General features: G+C 40.0%; 1 protein-coding gene across 1 annotated transcript in view; it reads right to left on the bottom strand.

Annotated features, from left to right (window-relative positions):
- The window catches only part of tspan15 (tetraspanin 15), a 37,418-nt gene that overhangs the window by 19,545 nt on the left and 2,627 nt on the right, over positions 1-15,246 (bottom strand). Inside the window, exons 2-3 of the mRNA XM_076285410.1 lie at positions 6,437-6,622; positions 28-102 (exon numbers count right to left, since the gene is read on the bottom strand). Coding sequence (XP_076141525.1) covers positions 28-102; positions 6,437-6,622 — 261 coding nt within the window. The remainder of the gene's footprint in view (positions 1-27; positions 103-6,436; positions 6,623-15,246) is intronic.

The following is a 15,246-nucleotide window of genomic DNA, read 5'->3' as shown; positions in this document are numbered from 1 at the left end:
CATTGGATGCTGGAGAATGGCTTTTACCTGGTTTCTGAACACGAGGGCCAGGATTCCTCCGAGAAGCTCCAGAATCAGACAGACAGTCAGCATATAGAGAAACTGTAAGGCAACAATATTCACCTTGGAGTCATGAAAGGGGCTATGAAAAATAATATTATTATTATTCACATTATTCGCAGTTGATAAACATGGCCTGACAATCGCACTAGAACATTTTCTAAACGTTTCTTCACTCTTACAACATAGGCTAGGATATGTTGACAAAAATTCGAAATGAACAGAAGCTAACTGAGTATTAGATTCTCTTAAAGGCACCCTTAAGAGTTATTTTTTACCTTAACATAACCTTTTGTATGATAACAAAATAATTTTGACGGCACGTAACCTCATAACGAACGGCATTTCTGCCATTGTCTGAGCGGAACACTGTACTGCCCTCCTCTCCGAAAAAGAAATGTAAAAGCTGCTATACTACAGGAATCCGGAGATCTCTTTCTACAGACTGCTGTCGAATTGCTGAAGGTATGTGAGAGGCAGCAGACATATTCTGTGAGCTTGTTTCAGCCTGGAGCCAAACGTTATCATGAATAAAAAGAACTGATATGGAGCTAGAGTCTCCAACACGGTGCCCGCGGGACGCCTATGAGGCACACGCAGCGGACCTTCTAAAAATTGCCAACAAGTCGCCTGCAGATCATGCTCTAAAAACATCCTCTATTGTGAAGTTTTTAATAGATATTTACAGTAATTGTAGACCAGAACCATTTTATTTTATTTAATTTGACATACATTTGTAACATTAACTTGATATTGGTGATATCTGACAAATTGTAGCTGGGTTAAATTTTAGCCTTTGGCTCCGAATCCCTTTCCCATTCATTCTTTAAACAGGAATAGAAGCGGAGCGCATACACACTGCTCGCACGCATAGACAGTAAAAGAAAAAAAAAGCTTGCTCATCTGGTGTAGCCAACTGAAAGTTCTGCGAAAGTTCTGTGGCCATTCGTGTTTGTGCCACAGGGTTCGTGTATGATTGTTCAAAGACTGAAAAAACAATTGCTTTAGCTCACAGGCCCTCCTTTCTCCTCTGTACTGACTGGTGTAGTTATAGTGCTGAAAATCTTGTGACATGAATACCATGAAATAGGGCTGTGCATTACCTGGCAAAAAACAAAACCTTTTTTTGTCAGATCATGGAAAGATTTCAGATGTACAATAACTGTAAAAAGCGTCTTCATAACTTAGGGTAGTGTTGGTGATTGATTGCTATTGAAATTTTTAAACCAAATTGTCCACTGAAATCAAAACTTAAACAGCCTCTGAGTTATTAGTGGTGGGGTAATGCTTGTAACTTAAATTATTAATTGCACTAAAAGATCAAATTTTTTGTTTAAAAAATTTGATTAGATTCCCCATGCAAACTTTAAAATGAACAAGCTGAACAAAAATGTTGGTAGTGTTGCATTTTGAACAGCATCAGATGAAAATCAGATGATAATACAGTTCCTTAATATATAAAGGCTTGTAAGCCTATAATTGATAATTTAAATGTAAAAACCATATATTGCCCTCGCAAAGAGGGATGAGGGTCTGTTTGCTTCAAATGAGTAGCCCTCTATATGATTTCAGGTCCTTCAGGTAACATTCATTCCTAAAACGGTTGAAGACCCCTGGTCTAGAACAAACATGCTGTCACAGGCCAACACCACGGGTTAATAAGAATCGGATGACCTCACAGTCCATCTCTGGGTATGTGAACCAGCAAAGGATGGATGGTGAAAGACTGGATGCTCCAGAACAACACACACAGTTGATAAATAGCATGTTGTGCTATGTGTTTTTGTGCTTTTCCATTATTATTACATGTCAGTGTGTAACAATAACTCTTTCCAGGCAGCACAGACACACTGATCTGTTCTTTATAAACTGGAAGGTCATCCATTCACAGCAAGGGCATTGACAGTCAGACACTGGTGAGAAGATTGAGTTAGTATACTGTAGTATTAATATACTGTAGTATTGAGCATGCTACTGTAGAGTACAATGTTAGTGTAGTACTGAGTATGTTAGTAAGGTGCTTCTCAAGTAGCTGCTCAAGCTCCTTCTCTGAGTTTCTAAATGTTTGTGATAACAGTGGCAATTCCGGCGATTAATTCCAGCACTGCAGGGCTAATTATTAGGTGCGAATACCTCAAATCCTCTGCAGGATGTTTTTGGGACTGATTTTTTTCCTTGCTGCAAGTGTCTTTGTGCAAAATGTCGACCGGAAACCTGATGTCTTTCAAGCTCTTGAAGATAAACTCTCAGCTATTTCTCTCTGGCAAAATATGTGAATAGGATTCATTTGATTTATACTGACATAACTCATCTGGAACCTGGGGGAATGAGAACATTCACTTCCTAACCTTAAAGTACTGCTCGGTGATTGGTGAACTGAAGCCATCTCTGTTTATGTGTTCATCATGTCTTTACAGCTATACTAGTGGTGTGCACCTTCTACCCTTTTTTCCTCATGCCTGGTTTGCACATAATCATCGCATCGCATGTCTCATTAGTGTTGGTGTCATATCAATAACCCAGTTATGACCCAAAACCATTAAAAGCAATCATGCAACTTTAAAATCACAGGCTTCACACACAGATAGGACTACCTCATTTTTCAAGAACTCATCTGATATCATAATCGTACTCCTCTAAGTTTGTGATTAAAACACAATAACTGATTAAATAGTGACTAGAAATGCTACAAGTTGAATTAATCTAATATTCCATCAAATAAATGACTGACTGACTGACTGACTGACTGACTGACTGACTGACTGACTGACTGACTGACTGACTGACTGACTGAATGAATGAATGAATTGATCCAAGGAATAATTTCATTGCACTTTAAAACAGGTACAGTCCACTGGTCTAAAAAGATCACAATCAACAAAACCTGCGGAGCATTATCCCTAATGGATCTGACCTTTGGAGCCGCATGTTTTCAAAGTCTCCAAAGGCTCCAGGGTACCCAGGATACAACAAGCTGTGCAGCTGACCTCTAGAGAAAGGATTAGATCCCTCTGTGGCATCATCATCTTCTTCACACCAGTCGATAGCTATACTGTTGAGTACTAGCTCAGACCCCCTAATTACAAGCTGAACAGGATTTAGACACCTGTGATATTGCTAAAAGTAATCCTGTGCACAATACCTAGCTTTATTTCTTTATTTTCAGATAATATTGAACAAGTGGAAAGAAAACTACCACACAGATGCAGTTATGGGAGGATAGAGAAGCTGTGCAGTATTTCTTAATACGTCTCTGCAATCGCAGCATCCTGGGTCTATCTCATTTCTCATTTCAGGTGTAATTAAAGACTTGGCTTAATAAGAATACCATGGCGAAAACAAAAGAACTCTGTTACACTGCAAGGCTTTCATTATTTTTGGAAAAAATAAAAACTACATATTACAGCCTACCGGTCATTCACTTGTAGAAGACTATTCTTTAGAGGATTTCTGTAATATGTAAAAGGTGAAAAACTAAGATAATTCCTGGATGGGAATTTATCTTCACTGTGCTGTGCACGTCTAAAATACTAATGACAAAAACAACTGCATCGAAGATAAAAGCACTTCTGTGAGTATTAGTGGCCTAATTTAAATGATGGACAAAGTGTAAAGTCTTCAGTCTAGCTAAAGTTAATTTGATAACTAGACAAAATGTATTGCTAGTTTAATACCATAGGCAGAACATTAAAGCACAAACATTGATGAGTCAGCTCTATGCTTACATATGCCGCACAATAGCTATTAGAACTTTGTAGCCTATGCTTAGATTTTTAATACATAATGTTTATGAACAGTTTATTTAATGACCTTCTAACAAAAGTAGGCTGATATTGATGTGAAGGTTAACGTGAAAGCCTTTTTAAGTTATTTATATTTTTTATGGCACAAGTGACATTTTATGTTTTGGCCCTTCAGTTATGTTCAAAATAAAATAGGACACAACAAAATAAAAAACACTTTTTAATTAGTTGTTTAGATTAGTCGACTAATCGAAAAATTAGTCGAAAGATTAATTGTTAGAAAATTAGTCGTTAGTGGCAGCACTTCTTCACTAAGCCCTGGTGTGTATGTGGAGGAGAGTTCTGTCCACTCTGCAACTCAAGTGGTTTAAGAGTAACAGGAAAAAGTTGTAGACTGAAAAAAAGAGCGACAAAGAGCTGAACCTTGCACTCTTACTGGAGGAGATGCGCTGTATGAGGAATGAATCATATTCCCTGTTAGAGAGAGAAAGCGTGTAGCCTTTTCATGGCAAAGATCAGTGACTGACTGAGTTCTTGAAGTCTTTAAACAAGCAGGCAAGTCTAGCCTTAAAGCCGGGCTACACCTGAAGCGTTATGGTTGCAGAGCACAAAAATTGTTTTAGAAGACTGGTCTAATTTTATGCAAATGTATGGGCCGCCATCACGTCTGCTGTAGCCAGTTTCATTGATTATAGTGGAAGCCAATTATTGCAGCAGCATGCGCTCTGCGAACGGAACGCTTCAGTTACAGCCTGATGTAGCTGGCCTTCCAGGCATGGAGGGTGATCGATTCTCAGGGCCAGATGTACTAACGCTTTTGCGCCCACTTCAGGCGTATTTGTTTCGCAACTTGCGTTTAAAATCATTGCGAGGTATGTACAAACAGGCCGCAATGAGGTAAAAGCGCAATCTGCCTGTCGCGGGAGCTGAAAATGTCTAATTGCGCTTTTCGTGTCATGCATATGCATTCATGGGAGGATCCAGGGGAAAGTGGGAGTTTAGCGTAAAAAGATGGGAGGGGAAGAGTAAAGAGCGCCTAATTATGTATTCCGTGGTATACAAAGACTGCTCCTGAAAGCGCACGTCTATTCTGCGCCTAAATACTTGCGCCTTGTAAAAGCAGGTGTTAATCCAAATTGAAGTTCAATGCTTCAATAAGAGAACCTTTCAAAGACAACAGAATCGCTATTTAGAGCACCAGTTTTGCAAGTCTTTGTAGGCTACTATCAAAAGCAACATTAACTTTCGTTGGCCTTTCGAATGTCTTACTTTCACTTTCACGTCATTCACTTAAACTTTCTTACTTGCTAGATTTGACCAATTTTCCATAGCCTACGTTCACAAGTAGTTTGACTAGAACTACTGATCTTCATTATCTCCCTGCTCGTTGACATCTTATCATCTATGGTATTATTTCATGATCGCTAAACGTTTGATTCTTTTTAATGTTGTCATCAGTTAACTTCATTCAACTGCGCTTGTAGGCTCTGCCATTCAGTTGTGGACGTTCGTAAATTGCGTTTATGGGCGGAGAGAGGCAGAGAAAGGCGCAGTTTACACCAAGGATTGAACGATTGATAAATACGATGGAAACTTGGGTCTGTCAGCGTTTGCAGTCTGCGGTTTGTCCATGGCGCTGATAACGTTATGTTCGCAAATGTACTAACATCTGGCCCTCAGTGTCTATCTTCCTGCAGCCGCTACCTTTGCCATAACAGTGAAACTCCTGAAATGCACTTGAAGATCCCTCACAGAGTTCAAAGTGGGAATGAAACCTTGAGTCTTACTCTTAGTGAAGGGCTTGAGGAGTTTTAGGGTTTCACGGTGTTGTCTTTCAGCCTGTTTTGAAGGGGGTTACTTATTAGCACAATAAATTGTGTTTCATAAACAAAGGCATATAGGGATTGATTCACTAATGCCACTTCTGCATTCTATGACATTTAAACCTGCCTTATCACTGCATCACATGTTCCCATACAGCAAAGCATCCCGCCCATATTACCTCTTACTCATATATTGTCTGAGTGTCTACCCAGCCAAATATTAGCTTACTATTATTGTTCTAAAACAAGCATTTCTGTGGGTGAACTAGTAAACCATATTAAGTCAGATACTTTAAGGTCATGTAATTTAACTACTTCATTGATAAAACCCCTATGTCTGCCTAAAATAACAATTGGTAGAGATGATAGAGGATGTGCTAGATATAAAATGCCTGGTGGCTTTGTGATAAAAGTCCTTTACTCATGAATTATACTAAATCCCCAACCCAGACAGGTCGAAACGTCGCTGGTTTTAATTCAAAATGTGGAAACGGACTGAGGAGCGAATGCACATTGCTGCTCTGCTCTGCTTCTCACAATAACAAACTGAACTGCTTCTTCACAGCCACATAACAGGTGGTGTGTCTGTGAGAAAAGGAGTGAGTATGTGACTACATTATGTGTCACCTCAAGTGTGTGAATGCATGTGTGAGAGTGAGAGAGCAAGAACAAGAGAGTGGAAAAAAGGTAGAGAAAGAGAGAGACTGTGTGTGTGTGTGTGTGTGTGCGTGTGTGTGTGTGTGTGTGTGTGCGTGTGAAATAATCACTTCTCAGTAGAAGAGTGAGGGATCCAGGAACTCCAGGACTCACCACTTTGAGCAGGCTCAGGTTATCCCTGAGGGAGGCCAGGACTCCGATGAAGGACACGATGAACATGACCACGCCGAGGAGGATGAGGATGATGGCTGGGGCGAGGAAGGCTCCCTGCAGGGTCTTATAGCGCTGACGCTCTACCTCCGCATAGATCCCGATGGCCAGGATGAAACCACCAATCAACTGCCACAACAAAGAAACAAAATGTTGGGTGGCTCACAAGGGGAGTGTGTATAGTGTAGAGCAAGGGTCTCCAACAGGTAGCTTGCGAGCTACCAGTAGCTCCCCACCTGTTTCTAAGTAGCTCTCCAAAAGGTTTGAGATAACCCAGTCACTTGGGAAACATGTTAAAATTCCTATGAAATCAAATTCACAGTCTACAAAGAGACAGGGGTAGGCTAAATGAATTGAAAGGAACCTTTAAAAAGCATACAAATCTTATTCAGTGGTTTTGGGTGGAGATCAGCTATGTGAATAGCCTACATGGCACGCTACTACCCCTGGTGTAGAGTGTGTGTCGTGTGTGCACTTCAGGAGGTAGAACAATAAAGGGTTAATAGCGTGTGAATGATACCATATTTTTGCTTCTGTTTGTAACTTTATTTATTTCAGATTTATTTAAAAGGGACAATGCATATACATGAAGTGCTAAGCATAAATGTGTCAAAATTAGCCAAACGACTATTTTATATCTCCGGTCCCCATACTGATGTTAAGATGATAAAAATTATTTGAAAAAAAAAATACATTAAATTAAACGTATGTTATCATATATAACAAATAAAAAATAATAAAATATTTAAAATAAGTAGGTTCATGCAACGTGAAAACACTCAGCACAGTATGGAATGTTCCGCCACTTAATTTCCCCTCAACATGTGTGATCTGGTTCAACATGTGTGATGTAGGCTACACGTTTGCGTCACCTTCTTGCTTCTAAGTTTAGATGAAGGTGTCAAATGGGTAAAGATAAATAAAACATTCAAATGCAATGATAAAAATGGCCCTTAAAACAGTATGTCACACTGAATGGTCTCTGACAACTCACTCCACTGGAGACATATCATTTCACTTTCCCATCTGATCCATTTAGCAAAGTCCAACTTCATTACATCGAATTATTACTGCAACTGGCCACAACTGGTCGCAAGTTTCAATGCACCCTCAATTTCTAGACATTTCAGGATATCTAAATCAAGTGCTGTATGCAAACTTCAGTCTCTTTAGAAGATGCAGCCACATGGCAGGACCTGCATAAATTTATTAACACTTAAATAGGGCCACCATATGGTGTGCAGACCAGGAAAAGCCTGGGCACCAGCAATCTCCTCTCCCCTTACCCAGAATTCCTCATATGAACAGATGGACAGATGGACACCCTAAAAAGCACCATTTCTGCTTGGTAAAATATAATTTCTATTGAGTGACTCACATTAACACCCAAAATGGGGTGAATGCATCAGCGGGCTAATAATGGTAACACATCGCGCTAATGTTAACATGGCTTCTTAGTTCTGCTGACGCTGGTTTCTCTGACTCACACTAATGCTCAATTAAATCATTAGCCACAGTGCTAACAAAACCGACTAGCCTAATTATAATGTTCGGCCCTTATTAAGTAACCGGCTGCTGTGTATTTGGTTAAACACCCCACACAGCTGGTAGTTTGGAGACATTGGGCGCAGAACGTGTGTATTTGATGTTTCACATCTGGCTGCTGCCTCTTGCTTTGCTCTCCTGTTGTTTTCCCATTGCCTTCTAAATAGGGCAGGTAGGCTACAAGCAGAACAGCCATCTGCATTTACTGAAGCCACATTAGAGCCCTATGGAGAGTACTCGAGGGCAGCTGATATAATACATCCAACAACCCAACTCTTAACTCAGACGTGGCCCTGGTGAGATAGATCATCACCGGCCGTTACCACGCTGAGCCGACATGTGGATAGTGATGCTCCGTGGCTAATTTCAGCATGCTGTGCCAATGTACTCTCTCTCACTCACTTCAGTTCCGTTTTCATTTGGACAGGACACTCGGCATTAATTACAGTAGGCTACATCGACTCAGAGATATTGCTCTTCTCTATTTTTGTTCATGATTGCTGCCTTAGAAGCTCGTCCTCTATTCAAATGTGTTCCGTAGCCAACTTTATATAACAGATTTACCTCATAGATGTCATATAATTAACATGAATGTCAAAATTAAGGATGCAATCAATAAATCTGCTGAAAGGTTGTTGATATTGACCTCAATGGCTAATCAAATGACACCCCACTCATCTGTGCTCCAATGACATGTGTTTATTTCCGATTTTCCAATGGCAAAGAAGGGATTGTGTAGGCTACAAACACCAGATATGCAATTAGCGGAATTTAATTAAAAAAAGTGTATTGGATGAGAACCGCAGGCCAAACATTTGCCACAACAGTTGTTGTTTTTCCCCCTAACTAACTGTCAAGGGATTGGTTTGACTTCTGTATAATAAATCAATCCAAACATTGTTCAAATCAAGTGAAGAAACAATCAGCTGCTTCTCTGGACACCAGATGAAGATCAAATCCCTTAATACTATCTAACACCCCCTTACCACGGTTGGAACACAGGCTGTTTATCAGCTATTGTGTGTGAGTCAGCCAAAAAAAAAAAAACAAGCACAAATACACAGGAAATCACAAGATAAGGGCTCTGAAAAGAACACAATTTGGGGCGGCGGGTGTGGTTGGGCTGGGGCTTTGGCAGCTGCGACACATCAGCGACACATGCATGATGTGTGTGTATATGCGACTGTCAGACGTAAAGCTTCTGTCCTGTGCGACTGATCCACGATGGGCTTCCAGAGCTAATAATGGCTCTCTCAGATTGCATCCTTCAATGTGCAATAAACCCTTCCAATTTAACCCTCACAAAAGGCGGACATACAATGGGAGGTAAAATAGGTTATACCCAATACGTTTTGGGCCTTTGAGTTTATGACCAAGATTTTAACAAAGTTAAAGAGTCATACGGCCAAAACTGAGTGTGCGAATAGCCTTCTTTCCAAACTATAGACTGTCACCATCGCAAAGGCTCTCCCAAAACAGAAGTGACAAAAGCTGAAAAAGTATTTCAGTTACACACACCAAATCCTTGTATAACAACAAAAAAATAAAATGCCTCTCAATCAAAAGAAAAAGGTTTAGGCAATACCTCAAACAGACTGAATGCTGTGGGCAGACTTTCTCAATACTTTTTTGGTATGCATGCATATTCACCCTCATTAGATATGATTCCTCAGGGTTTTGAACATAACATCTTCCAGTTTCAATACATTTAAATATATTCTTGGCTGGTGACATAAACCATTATGTCAAATAGATACAATAAAAAATGTGAAATAGATCTCACTGAAATGGTAGTTTCTCACACATGGATGGAATGTGGAAAGAGACAGTGCTGGGACTGGTTTAGACAAACCAATCGCCCAGGTGCCTTGAGGGTGTGCACAGACACAGACACAGATCTGAAATGCCTAAAAGTCAGTGTCATATTAGACTCTGATAATCACAGTCAGCAGTCTAGAATGCAAACATGCCTGTGTGGCATCCATATTCAGTTAAAAATATGTATAAGCTCTACTTAACTGAGGGAACAATGTGACAATCCCCTTGTAATATCATTTGGAAAAAGTGTCTGATAAATGAATAAATGAAAATGTAAATATAGCAAAACCTTTGGGGCAGCTTCACTATGTCATTAAGGCTCATAACAACAACAACAACAACACGTTACATTTATATAGCGCTTTTCTCAACACTCAAAGCGCTTCACATGGAAAGGGGGACCTCACTAACCACCACCAATGAATGAGCCAGGTTGGAAATTTAACCAACCAATAAAGCCAACTCAAGTATTTTTACCTACATACAGTGCCTATAAAAAGTATTCACCCCCCCCCCCCCCACACACACACACCCTTGTATATTTCCCCTTTTATCGCTTTAATAAATGGAATCTTTGTCAATATAATTTGCCCTTTTTTTTACAATAATTGACAAAAATCTCCTCTTTAATGTCAAAGTGTAAGCGAATTTCTACAAAGTAATGTTAATGTTAAAATATACACTACCGGTCAAAAGTTTGGGGTCACTTAGAAATTTCCATTCCACTCCATTATAGACAGAATACAGCTGAGATCAGTTGCATAGTTGCATTTTTAATCAGGGCAGTAGTTTTCAGATTACATTATGTGCTTACATAATTGCAAAAGGGTTCTCCAATGTTTTCTCAGTTAGCCTTTTAAAATGATATCAGATTAGTAAACAGAATGTTCCTTTGGAAATTGGATGAATGGATGCTGATAATGGGCAATGTACTGTAGATACTGCATTAAAGATCAGAAATTTCACCCCAGCACATTCACCCCAGCGCAAATAATAGATTAACCAAACCTGACAGTACAACGAATCCTTAGGGGGACAGTTGGTAAGTGTTCTTAAAATTCTGTAATACACTCCAGGTTCGCTAACTATGTTGTTGGTGCTTCGTTTTATGTGTAGGGACCCTGAGCAAGCTACTGACGAGGTTTGGTGCTGTTTTGAACAATATTACTGGTTAAAATACGCTATTTGGGAAGCGTTTGGCTCACCGTCCTTAGCTAATCTACTGTTTGTAATTTGGGGCTATAGCGTATAACGGGGCAAGCACTGTAGTGGTTGATCAACGACAAATACTGTCTCCACGGCTTATTTGATGTGTTAGGCCCCCTGGGGTCAATTTTCGCAAGAGTTACACTTTAATTATATTACAATGCAACATTACAGATATTTGAGACATTCCTGGTGTTAATACATAAGCAACCCTGATGCAGTACGTAGTGATGGAACGTAGATGAGACGCCACCCGTCGCACATTTGATGTAAATGAGGCATAAGGCCTGACTCACACCAGAAGTATGGCACGTGCATGTTGGCTGTGTTACCGGTCTGTTTTCATTTCAACACCCATGTTAACAGGTTAGAGCATTCACACTGCCTCCATGAGACATGCCACATAAGCTGTGCTGCAACTGCAAGTGATCTAGACAGTAGAAGTAGTTGCTATTTTTCACGCAAGAGGTAAGCGTGTTGGAAGTAGTCCTGTAAAATGATACAATGAAAGAGAATAGCAGTTCATCAGCAGCCCCGGGCCGAGTGAGGGCGGCTCCTGGGGTGACTACACACGCGCCACCACACTGCAGCAGTGACAGAACTCACGCGCCAAGGATCTGGTGTGTGAATCGGCCCTAAGCAATGCTGCCATCACATGTTTGATTAGTTTGCTAAGCTAAGATGTATTACTATCGAATATGTGCATTTCATTTAACATTCTGGATTTCAAAAGGACTCCAAAATCCCACTGAAGATTAACTAAATGACCTGCCTTTGTATTTATAAAACTGTAGTATCAGACGGAAGAACTGGAAGTGTCCTTAAATTTACACATACATCACTCTAGTGGTTATTACCCAGTGGAGTGCCATGCAATGCAAAATGAGTTGCTCTGTGTAAATATGTTGTGCTCTATTGTGTTGATACAGATATGTTTGCCCTGGGTAACAGTTAGCTACCTATCTAAGAATTAGTGACTGTTTCTTTAGCCATTTTCATTAAATTGGAAACCTTGTTTTCCTGCTAGTCAAATGTAAACAACGTAGCTATCAAAATATAATCAAAAATTACTTTTTGAAATGGCGCCAACAAATGTAAACAAAACTTCTCAAAGGACATTTGAGAATGTGTCTCACAACAACCATCATTATCTTCTTTTATTCTTTAGGCCTACCCATCTCATGCTGTTAAACAGCAGATATCAGCCAGTGGTGCACACCCAAATACACTCTACCAGGAAGAGTATCTAATCTATCTTTAGAATTTACATTTACATAGAATTTACATTTACTTATACAATACCATACAATACTATTACTAAAGTCAGCACTCTTATCCTCTAGTAGAGTAAGACATTATAAGTACTAGTCAAAGTGTGATAGGAGGAGAATGTGATGGAAGAAGGTAGATGAGGGAAGAGAGGGAAGTGGTAAGTTCAAGGTAAGTGCGTATTAGGTATGTTATTTTGTTAGAAGTGTTAGGAGAGGAGGTATCCTTGGAAGAGTTGGGTCTTTAGAGTTTTTTGAAGACAAAGAGGCTGAATCCCAATTTCTTTCCTCACAGACGTTCCTGTGAACTTTGTATCCTTTGTGTCCCACTGCAAAATTGTGAAGTGCATGAGGGCTCGCACACACCCTTTCTGTGTGCCTTTTCTGTAAGTTGGCATATGCAGACTTCACTCAAGGGAATTACCAATAATTCATAGTGTTGTGACGTGAAACACGAGCTTACCCAAAAGCAGGCTGGAAGGTTGAAAAAACATTAGTAAACAACTGCCATAAAATGGAAACGTGTTTGCAACATGTTTTAATTGGATAGGTCACAGGTGCGGTCCCATTCCTGTTATTAGCCTTTTGAACCTTTACAGCTTCTCAAACTTGACCACTTACCAACGGATGTCAGTTAAGTCTTTGAGGGGTTCAGGGCTTAGACCTTAGGGATGGGATGGGGGATTCAGCCAGAGTTTAGTTAGGCCTAGGGTATGGCGTGCATTTTTGTTTCAGAGCCGAGAGTAGCTTGTGTGCCCAATACACTTACAATATTAGCAATTACTGACTTGTCGGACTGGAATTGAGTACAAAACAAAGTTTTGTCATCAGAGCCCTTGAGTGTTGGCAGGAATGTGTGAACAAGGGTGATGACCAAACTTGGACTGATGTGAAGTGTACAGTGCAGGACACACAAAGGTTGGCCAAATGTTGGACCCTGATAGGCCCAATCTGTGGTTCAAATTATGTCTAGGATTGCTGCCACTTTTAGGGCACTTTTAAACACTATAAGAGGTTTACTGATACCAATCAGTTTTAAGTCAGACAGACTGGAGATGGGGATAATTGCACTTATGTGTAAACTGACTTTTTATATGGCCATCTATTTATTACACATATAATACACAAGTATTAGATCTCCAAATTGAGCCAATCAGATCATTTCATTTTAAAGCTTTACGGCTGAAAGTAGCCCAAGAGTAAACTGCCCATGATTTATTGCAGTCCCTGAGCACTGGCACCATGCTTTGTTTGGATTTTTCTTAATCTACAAGAGGGACCATTCATCAACAGGAGGGCATGCACAGACACCAGTTGTGAGCAAACTACTAAAACAGACGATTAGCCAAATATGTCAGATTGCCGTAATAACGACACCCAGCCCCAGCATGTTTGTTAGGAGACAAACTGAGTATAATATATAATATCCATGCACATAAAGCTCTTGAGGTCAACAATTACTTAATACCACCAATGACATAAGCACAGGTGTATCGTCATGACGATTTTTGTGCTACCAATATTGAACCCTGTCAGGGCCAGACCTCAGGGTTGTTTGGAGATTAAACCAGACAAGGAAGTGGAGGTTTAGAAGGGATTTTTCCCCCTACAAAAATCAGCTATGAGTGTCTACTCTCTGCCAGCACCTCCATGCTGAGAGGTTACTAAAGGGCAGAGAGCTGTGAGAATGCAGACCGGTTTGAATGGACAGAGAATGACCATCACAGGAGGCACAAAAGCACTTAAGTATGGCCTGGCTGTGTGACGTGTGTAACAGTATGCGGTAGTGTGGTTTTTTAAAGGCTGTTCAATGGTGGGATAATGTGGGCGAGTGGGAGGCCTGTTGATGCCATGCATGGCCATTGTTTATGCTGGGTGTGATGGGCCTGGACGTGTGCAGACCTGTTCTTATGTAGCGCTGCATTGGTAAGTGGTAATGGAGAGAAATAGAGAAAGAGAGAGAGGAAGAAGAGAGAGAAGTGAGAGAGAGAGGGAGAAAAAGAGTGAGAAGAGAGAGAGACATAGAGAAAGAGAGAAGAGAGAGGGAGAGAAAAAGAGAGAGCGCAGTACAGTACAAAGAATAGTGTAAGTGACAAAATAAAAGAGAGAGAGGGAGAGAGAATAAAATAAAGAGTAAAAAGAGAATAGAAAGAAAGAATGTAATTAGGTGGATGAAATGTTAAGTATACAGACATATAGACAGAAATGAAACATATTTTCTACACATGTTGAAAATTAACGGTTTGATCAAAATGCAATCAGCCACATTGTTACTCAGATGAGTCTGATGTAGATGCTGTGAATACCAGGCGATAATTTCCCATACATTAACCCCAGACTCTGAGATCCTCATTACATAAAGAACAACTAGGATGTTTTAAGATTTCATGGGAAAACCTGGCAACATAAAGATGCATTGAGATAAAAAAAAAGCCATTAACCAGAGAGTTGTTTTTGGGAGAGTGAGTGATAGAAAGAGCTTGTGGAAGTCAGCATGGAGGCAATCATGCAAATTTGGGGAAATGAGACAGAGACACTATCTCATGTATAACAGTAGTAAACACCAAATATTGTATCATTTAAAATAACTTCTGTTCTGAGCCTCAAAGAAAGGGTGAGACATATGAACTCTTGAACTCCACAACATTAACCCTTAAAGGAGTACCGTCACACTGGTGTGACGGGAATGTTGGGAAATTAACATTCTAAAGAATATCTGGGTTCATTGAATTCAACATAGAATTTTAGAACCTTCAATTGTTGCGGAACTTAGAATGTTCAAAAACCTACACCTTTAAGGGTTAATAGTGTAGCAGCTTTGCCTCAAAGACATGTTGCACTTTAGCCTTCATTAGTATCAGAGTATGTTATGTCTGTTCTGTTGATCTGCTGGGTCTAGTCATTTCAAACTCCACT

The sequence above is a fragment of the Alosa pseudoharengus genome, unplaced genomic scaffold (assembly GCF_046254945.1).
Source record: "Alosa pseudoharengus isolate Yale_2024_CS ecotype anadromous, Long Island Sound unplaced genomic scaffold, YU_APseudo_1.1 YU_APseudo_1.1_scf_15, whole genome shotgun sequence".
NCBI lineage: Eukaryota > Metazoa > Chordata > Actinopteri > Clupeiformes > Clupeidae > Alosa > Alosa pseudoharengus.
This window is presented reverse-complemented; position numbering and strand designations above follow the sequence as displayed.